The sequence below is a fragment of the Mytilus californianus genome, unplaced genomic scaffold (assembly GCF_021869535.1).
Source record: "Mytilus californianus isolate M0D057914Y unplaced genomic scaffold, xbMytCali1.0.p SCAF_5, whole genome shotgun sequence".
Lineage (NCBI taxonomy): Eukaryota > Metazoa > Mollusca > Bivalvia > Mytilida > Mytilidae > Mytilus > Mytilus californianus.
In genome coordinates, this window is record NW_026262701.1 from 16,570,929 (window position 1) to 16,591,402 (window position 20,474).

Below are 20,474 nucleotides of genomic sequence, written 5' to 3' on the forward strand. Positions count from 1 at the left end.
GGGGGGTTCTTTCTCCTATTTTATTTCTTTCTAATTGAATGATTTTGAAAAAGAATTTATTGCTAATGGTAATTGTGTCTTAGATTTGCAAGATAAAATATTATATTTGTTGATGTATGCTGATGATATGATTTTGATGTCTGAAACAGTTGAAGGTTTACAGGAAAAGTTGAATATTTTGTCAATTTACACAGAAAAATTGGGATTGTCTGTTGATACAAAGAAAACAAAAATTGTTGCATTCCGGATGGATGGAATTGTACGGCCTAATGAGTCATGGGTCTATGACGGTCAAACAGTGGATATTGTAGAACTATTTTGTTATTAAGGTGTATTACTACCATAATATGTAAATTTCTTAATACACAGAAACATTGTGCAGAAGGGGTAGAAAAGCTATGTTCAGTATGAGGAGAACTACTTCATCACTATGTTTAAATATATTTACAATGCTAATAGATATAGGAAGATGTGGTATGAGTGCCAATGAGACAACTCTCCATCCAAGTTACAATTTATAAGTCTGTTTGATACTTATGTTAGTAATATATTAATGTATGGGTGTGAGATATGGGAGTACACAAATCTCCTATGATAGAAAAGGTCCATTTGGCCTACTGTAAAATTTTATTACGTGTCAAAAAAAAATGACTTCAAATGTGATGGTCTACTTTGAATCAGGTAGATTTCCACTGCAGTATGAGTGTAATTTTAGAATACTTAAAATTTTGGTTCAAAATTTTAGTGAGTGACAATTGTATATTAAGGCCTTGTTATAAAGAGCTTATGTTAAATTGTTAAAAATGTTTGAATTGGGCAACATAATATGTAAAAAGATTGTTATATAGACTTGGTATGAATAATTTGTGGGTTAATCAGTGGTTGTTGAATGTAGACAGCTCAAAATTACCTTTAATAAGAAAGCGTTTGTTTGGTCAAGCTAAACAATAGTCACATTTTTTATTAGATTCTTCTGCAAAGTGTAGATTATATAAGTATGTGGTAACAAATTTAATTTTGCAATTTTATTTACAGAAATGCATTCCTGTACTTTTTCGTAAATGTATAACAAGGATTCGTTTGTCTTCACATAACCTTAAATTTGTATTGAAACTAGTTGGAACTGTAAGAAATGAAAGAAGTTGTATTTTTTTGTGGTTTAAGAATAATAGAGGATGCATTTCATTTCATTCTTCAATGTAGCAGTTAAACTGATTTGCGTAAAAAATATATCAAAAAATATTACTGGTCTAGGCCATCAACTTTCGAGTTGACTTACTTTGACTTAATCCACTTCGTCCCATGGGGGACATAGGGCGACCACAGTAGCTTTCCATCTTTTCCTGTCCTTGGCTAGTTTCTTTGCTTCACCCCATGTTTTCCCAATTTTCTGTAGATCAGATGTAAGATCTCTGCGCCAGGTGGATTTTGGTCGCCCTCTTTTACGATGACCCTGAGGATTCCAATCTAACGCCTGTCTAGTTACATTTGTGTTGTTTTTACGTAAAGTGTGTCCAATCCATTTCCATCTGCGTGTTGTTATCGTTCTTTCTATTGGTTCTTGTCTTGTCCTTTTCCACAATTCTTTGTTGCTAATGGTGTTTGGCCACTTGATTCCAATGATGTTTCTTAGACACCTGTTTATGAAAACTTGTAATGTTTTCGTAGATGCAGCTGTTAGTCTCCAAGTTTCTGACCCATAGAGAAGTATAGATTTTACATTTGAGTTGAAGATCCTGATTTTGGTGTTTGTTCTAAGTGCTTTGCTCCGCCAGACTGGTTTAAGGATAGCAAAGGCTTGTTGAGCTTTTCTTTTTCTTGATTGGATGTCTTCATCTGTCCCTCCTGATGTACTGATGACACTTCCAAGATATGTAAACTCTCGGACATCTTCAATTTCAGCATCTCTCACTTTGGTTTTGTTAAGTTGGTTTGCGTTTACCCTCATAGATTTTGTCTTTTTCGAATTGATGTATAGTCCTACTTGTTTTGCCGTTGTTTCAAGGTTGGTTGCTTGGTTTTGTGAGTCTTCAAGGCGATGGGAAAGCTGGCAGATATCGTCTGCAAAGTCAAGGTCTTCGAGGCATGACTGTAATGTCCATTTAATACCTAGAGGAGTGTTGTATGATTTCCGACTCACCCAATCTATAACTATCAGAAAAAGGAGAGGGGAAAGTAAACATCCTTGTCTGACACCGGTTGATACAGGAAATGGATCTGTCAGAGTCTCTGCATGGCTCACTTGACATGTAAAACCGTCATAGAGCTGTTGGATGACGGATATGATTTTTTCAGGTATTCCATAATATCTAAGGATGTTCCACAGTACTTGATGGTCTATACTATCAAAGGCCCTCTCGAAATCTACAAATGTTAGGTATAGGGATGTCTGCCACTCAATGGTTTGCTCAATGATGATTCTTAATGTGGCAATTTGGTCAATACATGATCTCTCTTGTCTGAAACCGGCCTGTTCATCTCTCAGTAACTTATCAACTTCTTTCTTTAACCTCTGTAGGATGATGTGACATAGGACTTTGCTAGGAATGGAAAGCAAAATAATACCTCTCCAGTTGCTACAGATTGAGTTAATAGAATTATATTCTGGTAAAAACAAAAAACTGCTTTGTAACTTAGCAAAATATATACAGTTCTCTCTTAACTTAAGAAACAGTTTATTGTTAAGATATTTTGTAATCATGAAACTTCTGACGTCACCTATTGTTATAATTTATGCATATTGTTAATATTATTTGTAACATGCCATATGTATACACTGTATTGAATAGTGATGAGCCGTAATGCTCAAAGTTAATTTTAATAAATGATTTGAATTTGAACCTTAAATGAATACGGATGATTTTGCAGTGTAAAATAATTATTTTTTTATTATAAAAATATAACAATTAATCACAAGAACTTTAAATAAAAGCTTGATTAAGTGAATTCAATCAATCATGATTTTGATTTAGATAATTAAGCGGTTACAACTGGCGTTACTCTGAGGCGTTACTAATTAAGTTTGGTTCACGATCACCAAACAATTGTTGAATAACAAGCCAATTATAGATTTATGATTTCAATGATTTTAACAAGTCATTATGCTGATTACATAATTATATGTTGCATTCCCTTACTGAAAAAATCAGCCTCCTGCAAATAGATGCTGCAAGTCTGCAGCGAACTTGCTGCAGACTTGCAGCGAACACAGAGTCTGTATTTGCGGCATGTTTGCTGCAAATACGCTGAAGGTCTGCTGCAAACAATTTACCATGCAAATGAGTGTTTGCTGCAGACCTGCTGCAAACATTTATATGCAAATGAGTGTTTGCTGCTGACCTGCAGCAAACATATTTATGCAAATTAATCTTTCACCTGCGTGTTTGCAGCAGACCTGCTGCGTGTTTGCTGCATACTTGCGGCAAACATTTATATTCAAGTTAATGTTTCTCCTGTGTGTTTGCGGCAAACTTGCAGGTACTACATAGTACATTATACAATTAACCAATGTCATGTTGTGTACACATCACATTATCTATATTACACAGCAAATTCTGAAAAAGTTACATACAATAATTCAAATACTTTTTCATTTGCAAAATCATCATAGCATAAGTTAATACCTTTTAAAAATTAATTTAAAGTTTTGTTGTTCACGTATGTGCTCAAATGAATTGCATGCATTAATATCTAAAATACAAAACAGATTTATTTGAAATTTTATTGTGTGCATATATACAGTTAGTTAGAATAATATTGTCACAGAATTCTACTTGACTTAGAACAACATAATATTTTAAAATAAGTTATAATCTCCAAACATACTAGAGAGTACTGTATATTTGTTGCATGTTTGAAAATGTTTTTCAAACATTCATGCAGCTATTTGTGGAGGGGACCCATTTCATAAGTTTACACTTCTATGAAGATTTGTACTTACAAATAATGTCTTTGAAAACTAAACTTTTCCAACCTAAAATGCCTCCCTGAACACTAATATATAACATTTATAACATGACTCAAACGCCATCAACATTTTCATATTTCAAATCTTCATCTTCCAGGAAGTTACCAATAGGCATGCTCATTCATTTTATGTAATTTTTGCAATGCTCTTGCAAGCATATAGAATTGTCAAAGATTCAGTCTGCAATCTAGCTGCGAACATCTCTTAAATTTTAGTTTTTCCTGCAATCTTACTGCAAACATAATTGTTTCTGCAAACTTGCCGCAAGCTTGCAGCAAAAAGCTGCAATGTTTGCAGGAGGTTCGCAGCTAGCTGCAAACATCTGCAAACATTATTCAAAGGGTTCCTGCAAGGTTTTTGTTTGCAGCAAACATGCAGCAAGTCTGCAGCAGATCTGCTGCAAACATTTCAGTTCTGTAAGGGAATTAGTTTGTAAATATCTATTTATCTCTTCTGTGTGTGCGTTATAAAAAAAACTTTATACCTCACCCCACCCCATGATATCCCCAAGTTATCATGGAAAATGAAATCAATACTTATATGCTGATGCTGCTTTACAAACAGTACCAATCATACTCATTTTACAAACAGTACCAATCATACTCATTTAAAATAATTCATCTGAATGTACCCTGGCAATATTAAGCCATGCAGAGACATATAATTATTATATATACATTAATCATCGATACTATTTACGTAAATTACATTTATCCAGGGACTTTTCATACTAAAGTTAGTATAGAAAGTCCCTGATTTATCCTGATTCAAATACGTCACCAAATCCTCCGAAGTTAATATACATAATTCATTATTTTTTTAATGGGGCCGGATCAACTTTGGGCCGGATCGACGTGGGACATCCGACTTGGGGCCGGACAGGCTTGTTGACGGAACGACCTGATACCGATCTTAAGCTACAGCGATAAAAAAACTCAATTGTAGAAAAGCTGCTGATGAATTTGGAATCTCATCTGAACATCTTAAAAATTCTCCGTACTCTGTTACAACGTTTCTCACAAACCTATTTGGAAAAATTCTGAAAGAACGAAAGTCCCTGGCAATCTCAAATCTGGAATTCTTACACCAGTATTGAGAAATGGAAAAGAAGCATCTATTATGGACAATTACAGAGGCATTACAGTGACGCCTATTATCTCCAAGCTCTTTGAAAGTTCCATCCTCCCAGGTCTTTCCAAAATCTTCTTGCTTTCTACTCTCCAATTTGGCTTTACAGAGGGACTCTGCATGCTAATGGCCGCTTTTATCATCAATGAAGCGCGAGCTGAATCCAAACATACAACATTAGATTCATTATTTCTCATGACAGTAGATAGTAAAAAAGCGTTTGATGTAGTAGACCACATTATAATGATGGACAAATTCTATGAAAATATTCCAAATAGCTCATTATGGACAGTTATCAAGGATTTCTATTCGGGACTGACATCAAAAGTCAAATGGAAAGGTATCCTCAGCCACTCTTTTGGCATCAAAGAAGGAGTAAGACAAGGAGGAGTACTGTCACCCTTTCTATATAAAATGTATGTGAATGACCTCCTTGAGGACCTAAAAACACATAATATCGGATTAAAAATTGGAACAACCTACGTAGGCTGCCCAACATGTGCAAACGATATTGCTTTCTTGAGTAGCGACCCGTCAGAACTTCAAACAATGGTATCTACCGCTATCTGGCATTCTAAACAGGACCGGGTAACGCTGCACCCTGAAAAAACTAAAGCTGTCATTCTCAATAAATCCGCAAAAATGGATAGATCAACACTAAGTTGGACATTGGACAACACCACCATATATCCTTCCAAAGAAACAACCCATCTGGGAATCATAAGATCAGAACTAAAAGAAAACGACCTTAATATTGATGCTAGAATGAGCATAGCCAGGAGAACACTTTATTCTCTTATTAAAACCGGAGTACATGGAACTAATGGATTAAACCCGGCAACATCTTATAAAATCTACCAGTGCTATGTTTTACCAAGACTGATTTATGGATTGGAAATTTTACCACTAAACAACTCCCAGATGGACAAATTAAATATATTTCATTTAAAGAACTTGAAAAGCTTCCAATCTCTACCTATCAGGACAGCAAACTGTGCAGTATTATTACTTATCGGAGCATTGCCCCTTGAGGCAGAAATACACAAAAGGCAACTGACATTCCTCCATAATATACTTTCATGCGAAAACAGTACAATTAGGGATCTCTCTGAGCGTCAAATCCTCATGAATATGCAAATCCAATAAGCTTCTTTAACAGGATCCAACCGCTTCTAACAATATATCAACTACCAGAGATAACTGCTCTCCAACAACGCTTGCCCACTAAACTATCGTGGAAATCTACAGTTAAATCATCTATCCGTGAGTTCTGGACACAAAAATTAAAATCTGATATATCACAAAAATCTACCTTAAAACATTTAAGTCAAAACTGCCTAACCTTTGGATCCACTCACCCATCCTGGAGCAGTCTAAATTCAACTATCTCAGATATAAAGAAAGGCACTGTAAAAGCACGACTAATTACTGGAACATATCTCTTACAAAGTCTAAAATATAAATATTCAGGAGGAAAGGAAGCACCTACTTGTAAATGCTGTGGATTGAGCGATGAAGATGAGATTCATTTCTTGCTAGACTGTCCGGCTCTATTTAAACAAAGAAAAGAAGCTTTTCAAGAACTGAAAATGTATACAACATGTACAATAAACATCATTGGGCCACAAACTTGGAAAAACACTTTCTCAAAGAAACAAGATACTGTACAGCTTGTAATCGACTGTAGCCACTTCTGTGCATTATTCAAGAAGCAGGACATTATCAATATCCATAATCTTTCGGCAAGTCTATGCTATAAACTTCATACACATAGAATCAGACTTTTAAAGTAATAACTCAGATATATAGGATACAAGGAGATGATCATAAACTGACATTGTATATAATGTGGCTACTGAACAGTGCTTTGCCAAATTTTTGTATGTATGTATATAGACAGATAAACAGGGAGAGACAGGGTATTCTTCCCGCTTAACTGTATAAAGTATCCTTGTACTAAGATTTTAAGTTTATTCCCGCTTAACTTTTACTGTACAAAAGTATCCTCTTAGATTTTAAACTTAGTCGCATATATAAATTTTAAAATTAATTCCCCATATTTATACGGTTTAAAAGTGTCCTTTTAGATTTTAAATTTATTAGCATAAATAAATTTTAAAAATTGTGTGACACATTTCAATACACATACAGAAAGGCTGTATGTGGTGTTCTAGAATGGAAGGATATCCATGCAATAGAAGAAGAAGAAGCTGACATGAACGGAACAAATTACGAGGAAAAAAGTGATTTAAAATTAAACATATTTATAAAATATTAGGTATTATTGTTGTTAAAATATAATTAAAATGTCTTTAATAACATTACTATCGAATCAAATTATGTTGAAACTGTTTATTTTGGTATATTGGGGTATGTTGGGTTTATTGGGGTAAAAAGTCACACCCCTGTTAATAGACCTTCCCCTTCCTATGTTGCGCATGTCACACAACTATACAGGATAATTCCTATTTTGGAAAACTCGATATTGAACCAGGATCAGGATGACCCAAGACAACAGGTATATACACATTTGGACATGTTGATAGAGATGAACATTTCTTTATCAAAGGTTTTTTCGTGTGTGATAGTCATGATAGTTTTTAGATTTCGTTGAATCGGTTGATTTCGTCAGCCATAAAAATGATTCATGATGATTCATAGTCATATGCATATTGTGAAATCATGAGATTGTGTAATACCCTCCAGGAGTTTAGATCATCAGAGGGTTTTTATCGACATTTCTTTGGTCTGATGTAAATATTGTCATTTTTTGTTGATCATGTCAAGGATTTGTATAGTGAGCCATGTTCATTGATAATTTTCTATGTTTTCTATGTATTGGGTGCGTTTTAGTCCCATGTACATTTACTCCATATCATTTCAGTTTCTATTTTACTGTTGTTTATAATCATGAACTTATTTTTAACTTCCTGCCAGTCCTTCAATGAACTTGAACCTTTACATGTATAGTTCGATCAAGTTTAGGAGGGTGCCCAATGTCCAAAAAGTCCTCTTGTTAACGAGTTTAAGTTAACGGATAACACACGGCTGATTTTTTTGCACATTATAGGAAAATCATTATATTTTACAATCATGATTGTCGTCGTAAGTTCCCGTGGTCACGATTTTCTAAATTTCGTGTTTTTATAGGGTACACCCAGATACCGTATTGTACGGGGAATCTTTAACATGAAAAATAAAATTATTGCGTACTTTGTTGGTAGTTAAAACAGTACCTATAATATAGTTTGTATATTAAATATATCATATAACGAAATCGAAAAGTATTTAAGTGATTTTGATATAAGTATTTCAGCATTTTAGTAAGAGTAAAATTTTACCAGAAATTTACCCTATTTTCATCGAAAGCAAAATTATTACGTGTATCATCACAATATTTTTTACTCTGATCTAAGCAATAAGATATAGTGCATGTGTGTACCAAATTGCATGCGTGAAATAAAAATCGTTTTGAAGAAATTAGCAATTAAAAACACAAATTAAGTCAACATTTTGGTATTCATTAAACACGGATTATCTCGTGTCATTAATCATTTTGTTGCTAACACTATTAGGTCATTAACAAGGACAGAGGTCACTCAAAACATTACTCTTTTTTGATTGTTGTGTGGTTGATTTATTTGTTGTGAATAGCCTGCTAACTTTGTAGATTGTCACTTTGTTCGGCGAAATCTGTTTTGTGTTTGTTTTTTAAAACTTTAAACTTTTTATTGAATAAATATTTTTTTATAATTGTAGTATAAGAATCAAATCGGTCGGTTTTGTTTCACACCCGGAATATGGCAAATCAAAAGTCTTGTATGATGTTTTCGACATAAATCCCTCCGAGGCTCTGTGGGAATGAAAATATACCACCGTTCGTGCAACAAAATAAAAACAGGTACAACAGACAGCAACCAACGACAACCGTTGAATTGCAGGCTCCTTATTTTGGACAGACACATACAGAATTTAGAGGGTTAAACATGTTTGTGATCCTTCAACCCTCCCCTGACCTGGACAATGGTATAACAACACAGCATAAGAAAAATCTGCTGAAAACAGTTTGAATTGGCTTGACTTATCAAATCGGCATGAACCACAAAAACAACTAACATGAAGACAAAAAAACACTAAGTACCGATATAATAGTACTCACTGTTAGGGTAGAACATTTTATATTCTAAAGAAAGGAATGGGGCTGGCGGCGCGGAAATTTATTTTCACTTTTGTACACATTCATATCCTCAACTACAAATGTATCCTGCATTTCATGTTGAAGAGTGTTCATTCTCATCCTTTCTTGTGCAAAGTCAATTATTTCAGTTCATATCAGGCCAAGTAATTCATTTTCAAAATCCTCATTCCCTCCCTGTTTTCGAAATCAAATGGATATTCCCTTACAGAGTTCGCGAAAACTTTTTTTGACCTGTCAGTCATGGGACTGACTAAGCAAGATTATTTGTCAGTCCTACAAAATTTTTGCTGGTCCTACAAAATCTATCAATTTTTCCTGAAATAAAATAAATAACATTTTTAATCAAAATTATCAATTTTATTCTTCACAAGAAAATTTCACAATGAATGACCAGTTCTGGTCTTCAGATTGTTCAAATTCAAAGTTATCTTCTGTTTCCATTTCATCATCATCATCTGAATCATCTTTCTCATCAGTAGTTGTTTGAACAGTAATAATGTTCTCATTAGTAACAGGTTCAAGAAGCAGAGTTTCCTGATCTACAGTAACATCCTCATTTAGTTCATCCTGGACCTGATTCTCATTTTCAGGTTCAGGTTCCTTATCTGCAAGCTCTTGGTCCATGTCAACATTTTCAACATTGTCATTTTCATTAAAAGCAATATTTTCATTATCATCCTGAATAGATTCATTGTCACTGTCCACAGCAATTAAATTATTATTAGCATTCTCTTTCACAGCTGATTTTAGTTTCCTCTGGTACTGTGTTCTCCTTGAACCTTGTCCACATGACTGAAATAAAAACATTTTTATCAGTGTTAGAAAATAAGAACAAAAGCAGTATTCAAAACCCTAGAAAATCAAATTCAACACACAATTTCATGCCAAGCTCAAAACACATTAGGGAATAGGGAATAGTGGATTTACTACTGTAAACTGTTCATAACAATTTTAAATACCTAAAGCTTAAGACTGAGTCAATTTTGTTTTAATACTAATTTTCAAGGACCTTTTATCTCATTTCAGAAGAATCAAATTTTTACAGACTGAAAGAAATTTGAGCGGGATTGTCAATTTATTGGAATATTATTTCAAACCATTTAATATTCAAAATATTTTGTAATAGTAAATTACCATCCATTTGTCAATAGCATCACTTGGGTCAAACTCCTGTACACTAGGGGCCTCAAGTTTAGTCATCATGCAGTCATCGAGACGAGATCCACCCAATCTATGCCTTCTATCAGTCTTTAGAAGCTTCATCTGATTAAATGCAGTTTCATTGTAAACTGATGTAGGGGGCAAACTGTTTAACATGTCCAACAGCAGAAGAACATTGTTAACACCCATAGATGAAAAACTCTCATTCAACTGTACCAAAGATACTTCACTCAAAGCACAGTGTGTAAACCTGAAAAACAAAATATTAATAAATTCAATATTCATTATTGTCAATTGAGCTTTGAATTCTTTTTTTCATTTGAGATTGACTAGAAAAAACCTTTCCGATTCATACTCAAATGTATAATATTAATATATTATACATAACCAAATTAAGATGTACATATATGCAAACAAAAAATCTAGTACTGACATAATCACATGTCATGCAATGGAAAAATAAATGTGATAACAAGAGCAACTACTAGTATATATGTAACAATATATACATTAACACATACTACATACTTGCGGTATACAAGTCGTTGAAGGTGTCTCCATTCTCCTGGTAATTCCTCAATATCAACACCAGTTGACCTCAGAACAGTTCCAAACCTTTTGACTAATTTTTCAATGTGTGTTACACCAAAATCTGAAAACAGTTATTAATAAATTGATTAATTCATTTACTTGTAGAGGCCTCAAAAATATAGCTTTGGAAATGATGCATTTATTTAACATGTTTAATCATGATTTAAATCACATACTGGTTTAAATTGAAATGTCAAATACAATTAGACAAAATATGAATGACATCAGTTGGAAAAAGAGTACTAAAAGACAAAAGCTAGGTAGTAGCAGTAAGCACTGCACTGCAGTGGCAAGCATAGTATTAGTAGTATTATTAATGGAGCACTCAGCAGTGAAGTCAAGATAGAATGCATGGGATGATTGATTTATATGTTTATAAATATATCATATGTGAATACAGAGAAATTATTAGTCTACTAATAGTATAGCCATCACCTATAATATATGATATTATTACCTTCTGTCATATTCTGTAAATAAAAAAAAACACACAATATAAATAAATTATAATTGTTAATTCTTTAAAGTTCCTGTACTACTACTACTGATCAGTGATGACAGATGTATTTCATAATGCTTTTGCTTTGTTATTAATTTAATCATCTAAAAATAAATCCTTGGAAGTTAATATGTAACAATAAACAACATTTATTTTCCCAAAAAGGTTTCAAATAAGAGCTTTTCATATATGAATGTGCATACCTGCTGTAAGCTCCGCAGGCCAGAGTCTCAATGCGCTTATCACTGTTGGCTCCAGATCTTCTTGCAGGACATCACTAAATCTGGTATTTATTGCAGTCAATATGTTGTCTATGAGTTTGGTGTTATCAACGGAAATAAAACCCCTAGATGTCAATGTATACCCCATGAATCTTTTACTCTCGATCACCTCTACCATTTTATCAGATTTCCTTTAAAAAGATGAATTGATATTATACTATATTTACTCTTTCTATGGGATACATGCCACAATTATTGTTTTCAAACATGAACATGCTGCTTTTAAATACAATGTTGAACTCAACTGATTTCATAAAAAATAAAATGTCTTGCTTTGAACTGAAATTGGACAAAAATAAATATAGAAAAGGGAAAACAATCATAAATTACATACTGGCCCTGTAGTTGAGCTAAGGCATCCTTTGTTGACAAGACCATCAGAATAGCTTCCCCTAAGGTGAATTCATCTGCCTGTAGCGTCAGAGAGAGGCGACAAAGAGGATCAAGCACTTCCTAAAAATTAAATAAGTCAAATAAATATGAAAAACAATATTTCTTTTCAGTATTATCATGACTATCAGTCACTGCAATACACTTGTTCATGTTGATTGAAGCAGTTAGTTGTTTCATTTTAAACGTCATTGATCAAAACAGTAATGTTCTCCGTCTTAAATACATGTATACTATAGTATAATTACTTAGAATTGATTATTGCCAAATTTACTTGCTGTTCATTAAAAATCAGAGACAGACATGACATGTTAGTAATAGTTACAAGCTTGAAATAACAAATTACAATGCCATGGTAAATTAAATTCTGCTTACATATAACATCAAGGCAAACACCACAACATTCAGGCTTGCTAAGATTTTCGCCAGTCCCTCTGCTTTTGGATTATTGTGGGATTGGTTCTGCAGATGAGTTATATACCCAGAGTAACTTTTAAAAAGTGACCCTAATGCTGTCTTCATGTGTGGCATCCATCTCGAGCCCCCTACACACTTTGGTAGGCAACCTTGTACCATTAACAACTGGAAAGAATTTGAAATACAGTAAATTTTATTTATAATTATTTGTTTAGTTTTAAATAGTTTGGTACATTAAGTCATTTCTTTTTTTGAATGTTTTTACTTTGTCATAATTTTATTTTATAATTAATATAGACTATAGTATATACAATGTACTTTACCTTTTTGGCAATTTTAACTAGAAAAAGCTAGTGTACATTTATAAAGCTTAATATCATAAAGTCATATGTCAAAAAAAATTGCAACATTGAAATATAATTTGCTTTGTGTAACAAACTGTAAAATATGTTGTCATACCTTGAAAGTTTTCTTTAATCCTTTCCTCTGAAGCGGGCTCCTCTTATAGAAGTAATAAAGTCCTAAGAGCAGGGTAACCAGTTTGTCATATGTGGCATGGTTTTTTTTTATTGCATCCTTAAATGACAGTTCTAGCCTATGAGCAAGGCAGTGAATCCCTATAATGTTCGGGTAATCATTCTTTAGCTGAGTTATCAGGCCATTTCTTACCCCTGTCATGTTTGACGCCCCATCAGAGCCAAAGCCCACACATTTATTCATTTCACTAAAAATGTTTTTTGAATGCAACTGTTCAATAACAAAACTGTATAGGTCATTAGACGAAGTGCTTTCAGGTTCACCCATGGTTACAAATTTATGCTCAACTTTCCCTTTGTTACAATAGCGTAGAAAGATTGATTCTTGTTCTACAGATGAATCATCAGTACTTCCGTCCATAGTCAATGAAAAAAACTTAATATTTTGCACTATTTTAACTAGCTTCTCTCTTGTCACATTAGCTATGGATTGAAGGAAAACTACAGCAGCTTTATCATTGTTATAAGTGTCACCCGTATCTAGGCCTTTACTTTTGTCCAATTCATTTAGCCATATATAATCTGAGAAAGGGCGGTTGTGTTTCACTATTGCATGTGTTTCTAAATTTCAATTCTAGTTGCTTTCTTCTATGTTGATTTAAAGACAGTAAGGAATTGTATGCTGGGGTCTTTTTAGGTTGTAATGATGCACGTTGTTTTGCCATAGAGTCTTGATGGCTTTTAGACTTTTCATGGTCTAAGATAGAACTTAATCTAAAATTGGAACACCCTGTGATGAATAAGTTCCGGTTTTTTAAGTGTTCAATACACTTGGAACCGCCTGCGCGTGGGTACTTAATGCATATCAAACAGGTCATGATTTTTTTTTCAGCGTCGTAGTTTAGCCATTCCCTTTTCTCCAGCCAACTAGCAGAAAATGAGCGGTCTGGTCTACGTTCCCCCTCATACTGCTTTCTTTTATTTTGTTTTGTTTCATCAGAAGTATCTGGCGCCGATCGTTTGCCAGGGACAGCTCCTTTAACAAATTTGATAGGCCACATGTGTAACTGGTTTGTTTATAATAAAATTAGGGAACCAGTACCGGATATTAGCCCCGATACATCTGATGACCGATGAAAAAAAACGAACTCGAAAATTAACCGCGAATACATCTGATAACCGATGCACTGCAACGGCCGTTTTTGCATCGGTCATCGGGACCGCCGTTAGTGTACAAAATACAGGTCCGAGCCTCATTTTGGCGGTCAGGACCGACAGGACCGACCATTTTCGCGAACTCTGCCCTTACTGAAAACTTATGAAAGGACGTCATCAATAGTCTGAGAACCCGACCGTGCGAGGGCTGTATAGCCAGTCAAGGTCGTTAAAAACTTCTGTCATCATAGTCTGAGAAATGTATGATCATAAACATCATTACTGTAAAAACTAGCTTTTGTTATAAATCAGGCCGTTAGTTTTTTTTCAAATGAATTCTTTCATTTTTTTCATTACTGGCCATTTTATAGCCGACCATACGGTATGAGTTTTTCACATTGTCGAAGGCCGTACGGTTGCCTATAAGTGCTTGCGTCCACATCTCCTAATTTTTATATTATACAACAAGTTTTACATAAAATTAACACTATCTATGTTCCATGTAAATGAGGTAAGGTCAGATGAACTCTGCTACAAAATCATGTATACCTTGTTACCATTCCATACACCAAATATATTTAACCCACTACTATCTGAGACTGTACGGACTTGACCGTGAAATTAGGTCGAGGTCAGGTGAATCATGTCTGACGGTCATGACTTGACCACTGAAACTTAACCTTGTTCTGATCCGTGAAATTATTTCGATGTCAGGTGAATCATGTCTGATGGTCATGTAGACCTTGCAAGGATACCATATATTAGTAACCAAATATAGTTATCCTAGAACTCATGATAATTGAGACCTTCACATGACGAAAAAAGCTATACAGTTTTTTAGCAGTCACTTAACCATGAATATGATGTCAAGGATATGACGGAAACTTCGTAACACAATGGATCTATATACAAAGTATGAATCATCCAGTTCCTCTGCCCTCTGAAATATAAAGCTATACAAACAGTTTACGGTGTTGCCGTCACCATTATCAGATTGTATTCTGTATTCCTCGCATTCTGCTACTTGCGTTGAATGCGATTTAAAAGAAAAAGAATATCTGAAATTAGCTCTCTTACCTAAAGCTAGTCGGTGGGCTTTCAACTTAACAGTAGACAATGAAACGTAATAGCTGCTACTAGCTCGGCAATTTTTTATACGATCGCAAAAAAATTTTGTGGTCGTATATTGGTATGACGTTGGCGTCGTCGTCAGGCGTCGTCGTCCGAATACACATTGGTTTTCGCACTCTAACTTTAGTTTAAGTGAATGGATCTTTTTGAAATTTGACCATAAGGTTAAATACCACAAAAGGAAGGTTGGGATTGATTTTGGGGGTTATGGTACCAACAGTTAAGGAATTAGGGGCCAAAAAGGGGCCAAAAATAAGCATTTACTAGTTTCCAGACAATAACTGTGGAACGGTGTATGGATCTCTCTGAAATTATACTACAAGTTTCCATACCACAAAGGGATGGTTAGGATTTGCTTTGGGGGGTTATGGCTCAAACCGTTTAGGAATTAGGGGCAAAAAAGGGGGAAAAACAAGGTTGTCCTGGTTAATGGACAAATACTTTAGTACAAAACATAATTTAAAGCAGTGTAAGGGAGATAAATCAAATACATCATTGAAATTATCTCCCTTACACTGCTTTTAAATTATGTATAAAGTAATGGTTAATGAACAATAAAGATAATTTAAAACAGTGTAAGGGAGGTAATCCAAATACAACGTTTTGGTTACTTCCCTTACACTGCTTTTAAATTATGTTTAAAGAAATGCATATTTATAAAGGAAGACCAGTAAAAATATCTGCAAATGTTGCATCTTTTTTTTTACAAAAAAATCCATATGAAAGATTTGACACTATATTCTTAATTCTATTATAAAATAGATTAAGTTAGCACTATGGTAAATTTAAATGGGTAATTATGGTTGCCAACTCCATTGGAAATTTGAATTGAGATTTAGACCATATCTTGAGGGAAAGAATTTTTTGGGGGAAAAAAGGGGGGGGGGATAAAAAGAAATTGTGGGGGGTCAATTTTTTCTCATTTCAGATTTCAGAAATTAAAAAGAATTATTCTTCAAATATTTTTTTTTTTTCAAATTTCAAATATTGAAAAATTTCAAGAAGTAATCTTTAATTGCACAGTATGGCGCATTAGATTTGTAAAATCTTTGATCACATTTATTTATTTGTTATGCCGAATCTAACAGTGTATTTAGATTTTTAATTTTGGGTCCAGTTTTCAAATTGGTCTACATTAAGGTCCAAAGGGTCCAAAATTAAACTTTGTTTGATTTTAGCAAAAATTGAATATATGAGGTTCTTTGATATGCTGAATCTAAACATGTATTTAGATTTTTGATTTTTGGCCCAGTTTTCAAGTTGGTCCAAATTGGGGTCCAAAATTAAACTTTGTTTGATTTCAACAAAAATTGAATATATGGGGTTCTTTGATATGCTGAATCTAAACATGTATTTAGATTTTTGATTATGGGCCCAGTTTTCAAGTTGGTCCAAATTGGGGTCCAAAATTAAACTTTGTTTGATTTCATCAAAAATTGAATTATTGGGGTTCTTTGATATGCCAAATCTAACCGTGTTTTTAGATTTTTAATTTAGGTCCCGTTTTTTTTAAATTGGTCTTCATTGAGGTCCAAAGGGTCCAAAATTAAACTTTGTTTGATTTTAGCAAAAATTGAATATATGAGGTTCTTTGATATGCTGAATCTAAACATGTATTTAGATTTTTGATTTTTGGCCCAGTTTTCAAGTTGGTCCAAATTGGGGTCCAAAATTAAACTTTGTTTGATTTCAACAAAAATTGAATATATGGGGTTCTTTGATATGCTGAATCTAACCATGTATTTAGATTTTTTATTTGTGGACCCCGTTATCAAATTGGTTCATATTGAGGTCAAAAGGATCCAAAATTAAACTTTGTTTGATTTCATCTAAAATTGAATTATTAGGGTTCTTTGATATTCCAAATCTAACCGTGTATTTAGATTTTTTATTTTGGGTCCTGTTTTTTAAATTGGTCTACATTAAGGTCCAAAGGGTCCAAAATTAAACTTAGTTTGATTTTAACAAAAATTGAATTCTTGGGGTTCTTTGATATGCTGAATCTAAACATGTGTTTAGATTTTTGATTATGGGCCCAGTTTTCAAGTTGGTCCAAGATAGGGTCCAGTATTTAAACTTTGTTTGATTTCAACAAAAATTGAATATATGGGGTTCTTTGATATGCTGAATCTAAACATGTATTTAGATTTTTGATTATGGGCCCAGTTTTCAAGTTGGTCCAAATTGGGGTCCAAAATTAAATTTGTTTGATTTCATCAAAAATTGAATTATTGGGGTTCTTTGATATGCCAAATCTAACCGAGTTTTTAGATTTTTAATTTGGGTCCCGTTTTTTTTAAATTGGTCTTCATTGAGGTCCAAAGGGTCCAAAATTAACCTTAGTTTGATTTTAACAAAAATTGAATTCTTGGGGTTCTTTGATATGCTGAATCTAAACATGTGTTTAGATTTTTGATTATGGGCCCAGTTTTCAAGTTGGTCCAAGTTGGGGTCCAAAATTAAACTTTTTTTGATTTCAACAAAAATTGAATATATGGGGTTCTTTGATATGCTGAATCTAACCATGAATTTAGATTTTTTATTTGTGGGCCCCCCTATCAAATTGGTTCATATTGAGGTCAAAAGGGTCCAAAATTAAACTTTGTTTGATTTCATCAAAAATTGAATTATTGGGGTTCTTTGATATTCCAAATATAACCGTGTATTTAGATTTTTAATTTTAAGTCCCGTTTTTTAAATTGGTCTACATTAAGGTCCAAAGGGTCCAAAATTAAACATAGTTTGATTTTAGCAAAAATTGAATTCTTGGGGTTCTTTGATATGCTGAATCTAAACATGTGTTTAGATTTTTGATTATGGGCCAAGTTTTCAAGTTTGTCCAAGTTGGGGTCCAAAATTAAACTTTGTTTGATTTTAACAAAAATTGAATATATGGGGTTCTTTGATATGCTGAATCTAACCATGTATTTTGATTTTGGACATTGGACCATAATAGGTAAATTAAAAAAATTCAAGTTCTTAGACCACATTCTTTCTGTGTCAGAAACCTATGGTCCGAGTACACAGTTATTTTCCCCTATCTGTCTATTATAACATAATGATAAATAAAAAAAATCCCACCTGCGCTTTTCTAACAAGATTTGGTGTACATAAAGTTTGGCATTAACCACAAAACATATCAAAAAATTAGAAAACTTCATCGGCTCATTTTCTCTTGGCAACACAAAACACAAGGACACCAGTATGGGTTAAGCCAGAGAGCTTCCGAAAAGAGGAAATTACACCTATGTTTACCCAACCAAATCACTCATTTCTGCTCAAAATATCAAAAAGAAATTTTACAGAAATTATCTTAGATGACTTTACATTCACATAAAAGCAAAAAAAGGGGAAAAAATTCAAAGGAAAGGCAAAAAAAAAAATTAAGAAAAAATATACTGAAATTAAAGGGAACTATATTTGTGGACAACGAAAATTGAGGGAAGATAACTGTGTACCCGGACCTAATAGACCCTTTTTAGTTATCCAAATGAAATAAAATTTTATATTTATTAACTTTAATATATATCAAGACTGCATACCAAATTTCAGACCAATCGGACAATACTTGCACCAGCAATGACATTTCTTAAACACCTACCCTCATACCCAAATTTCAACAGTTTTCCTAGCATGAATTTGTCATTTTCCTAAAGACACCCACTTTATCAAAAGATTCATAACTTTTTTATTAGTGCAAGTTTTTTAAAAAATTAAAGTGATTCTGAAAGGTAAATCATTACCCAAATTTAATCTAAGATAAAAATTCCCAAAATCAGAATGGTTCATGGTGCAATTAAAGTTAATTTTTCATTTTTTGTTGTAAATCAGTGAAATCCCAACTTAGAATACTTTTAAAATTCAATTAAAATTTCAAAACTCATCCCTAAATTGTGAGAATTGCATTAAAAAATTCCAAATTCATTCTAGAATAAACAAAATGAAACTTTATGGGGGTCTTGAATAACCTTTAGGCTAAATTACCTGTATATTCAACACCCCCTTTACATCATCTGCCCAAGGCTAAATATGAATGTAATAAAAAATTTTAAAACGATATAAAATCCTTATTTCTTTGAATATTGAGATGAAATAAAGTGTTTTGGAAAGGTTAAGAAGTGAGGAAATAATTGCAATTGAAAAATTTAATAAATAGTACAGTTTTTTTTTTCATTTGTTTTTTTTCTTAATTTAAAAAAAAATCAACAAAAAAATTCAACAAAAATTCACAAAATCACATTTTCTGAACAAAACAACTTTTAAAATTTGCCTAAATTAATGTTTTTTGAAATCTAAACAAGGAAAACAAAATATTTCCCATTAAAAAGGCCAAACAAAGGCATTTTCTTTGAAGCAGACCAAACCCTTTGAAGTTAAAAATCACTTTCTTTAATCCCACAGCTAAAAATAGATCAAAACAATAAACAAAAATGATTGACAGCATCATTAAGCCAATTAAAAATCAGCATCAAAGTTACACAATGCAAAAAAGTATAAAAACTAACAATTTTGAGGTCTGTCATCAAAGTTTCATTCGACGCTTTACACCGCACCAGAATATTCTATTTATCATCAAAATGTTTCCAAAGGGTTCCCCTCCATTCAACAAGGGCCTTATTGGACTGCAGAGAGGGAGAGTTGCACCTGGTTACAAGTTCAAGCATAACAGTACGCCATGGAATAAAGTCCCTGTCTTACAGCTGTCCACATCACCAGATCCAGAAGAAAACCATGCTCCTGCTGTTGAAATGAATGTTGAACAGAATGCTATCCTTGATGAATCCCCATGCACTTCTTCTACTTCACCTGCAGACAATGACAGCAAAAGGACTCGTTCCCACCTACTGGTTCCATCAGCTGACCTGAAAACAGAAAAAGAGTGGTGTTCAATATCTGGTATGAGGTTCGTCGACCATGAAGAGATGATGAAGATGCTCAACACAGTTATAAATGTCCATACAAAGAAGTTTAGGCACTGTAAAAATCCTGAAATACTAGCACACAGACAGGAAAAATGGGGAGTCTGCTGGAAATATACACTTAGATGCAAGAACTGTACCTACATGAGTCCAGTTATGAA

The 20,474-nt window shown here is 33.4% G+C and overlaps 2 protein-coding genes across 2 annotated transcripts; both read right to left on the reverse strand.

Annotated features, from left to right (window-relative positions):
* Positions 1 to 9,500: 9,500 nt before the first annotated feature.
* Positions 9,501 to 11,149, reverse strand: LOC127701091 (uncharacterized protein DDB_G0283697-like). The gene is made up of 3 exons (XM_052204900.1): positions 10,983 to 11,149; positions 10,428 to 10,704; positions 9,501 to 10,085 (listed from the first exon to the last, which is right to left on the reverse strand). The coding sequence occupies exons 2-3, from the start codon at positions 10,641 to 10,643 to the stop codon at positions 9,651 to 9,653; spliced, it is 651 nt and encodes a 216-aa protein (XP_052060860.1). The 5' UTR covers positions 10,644 to 10,704; positions 10,983 to 11,149; the 3' UTR covers positions 9,501 to 9,650.
* A 349-nt stretch (positions 11,150 to 11,498) lies between these two features.
* On the reverse strand, positions 11,499 to 14,396 carry LOC127701868 (E3 SUMO-protein ligase KIAA1586-like). The gene is made up of 5 exons (XM_052205841.1): positions 13,092 to 14,396; positions 12,591 to 12,797; positions 12,160 to 12,278; positions 11,748 to 11,956; positions 11,499 to 11,515 (listed from the first exon to the last, which is right to left on the reverse strand). The coding sequence occupies exons 1-5, from the start codon at positions 13,527 to 13,529 to the stop codon at positions 11,499 to 11,501; spliced, it is 990 nt and encodes a 329-aa protein (XP_052061801.1). The 5' UTR covers positions 13,530 to 14,396.
* Positions 14,397 to 20,474: the final 6,078 nt, after the last annotated feature.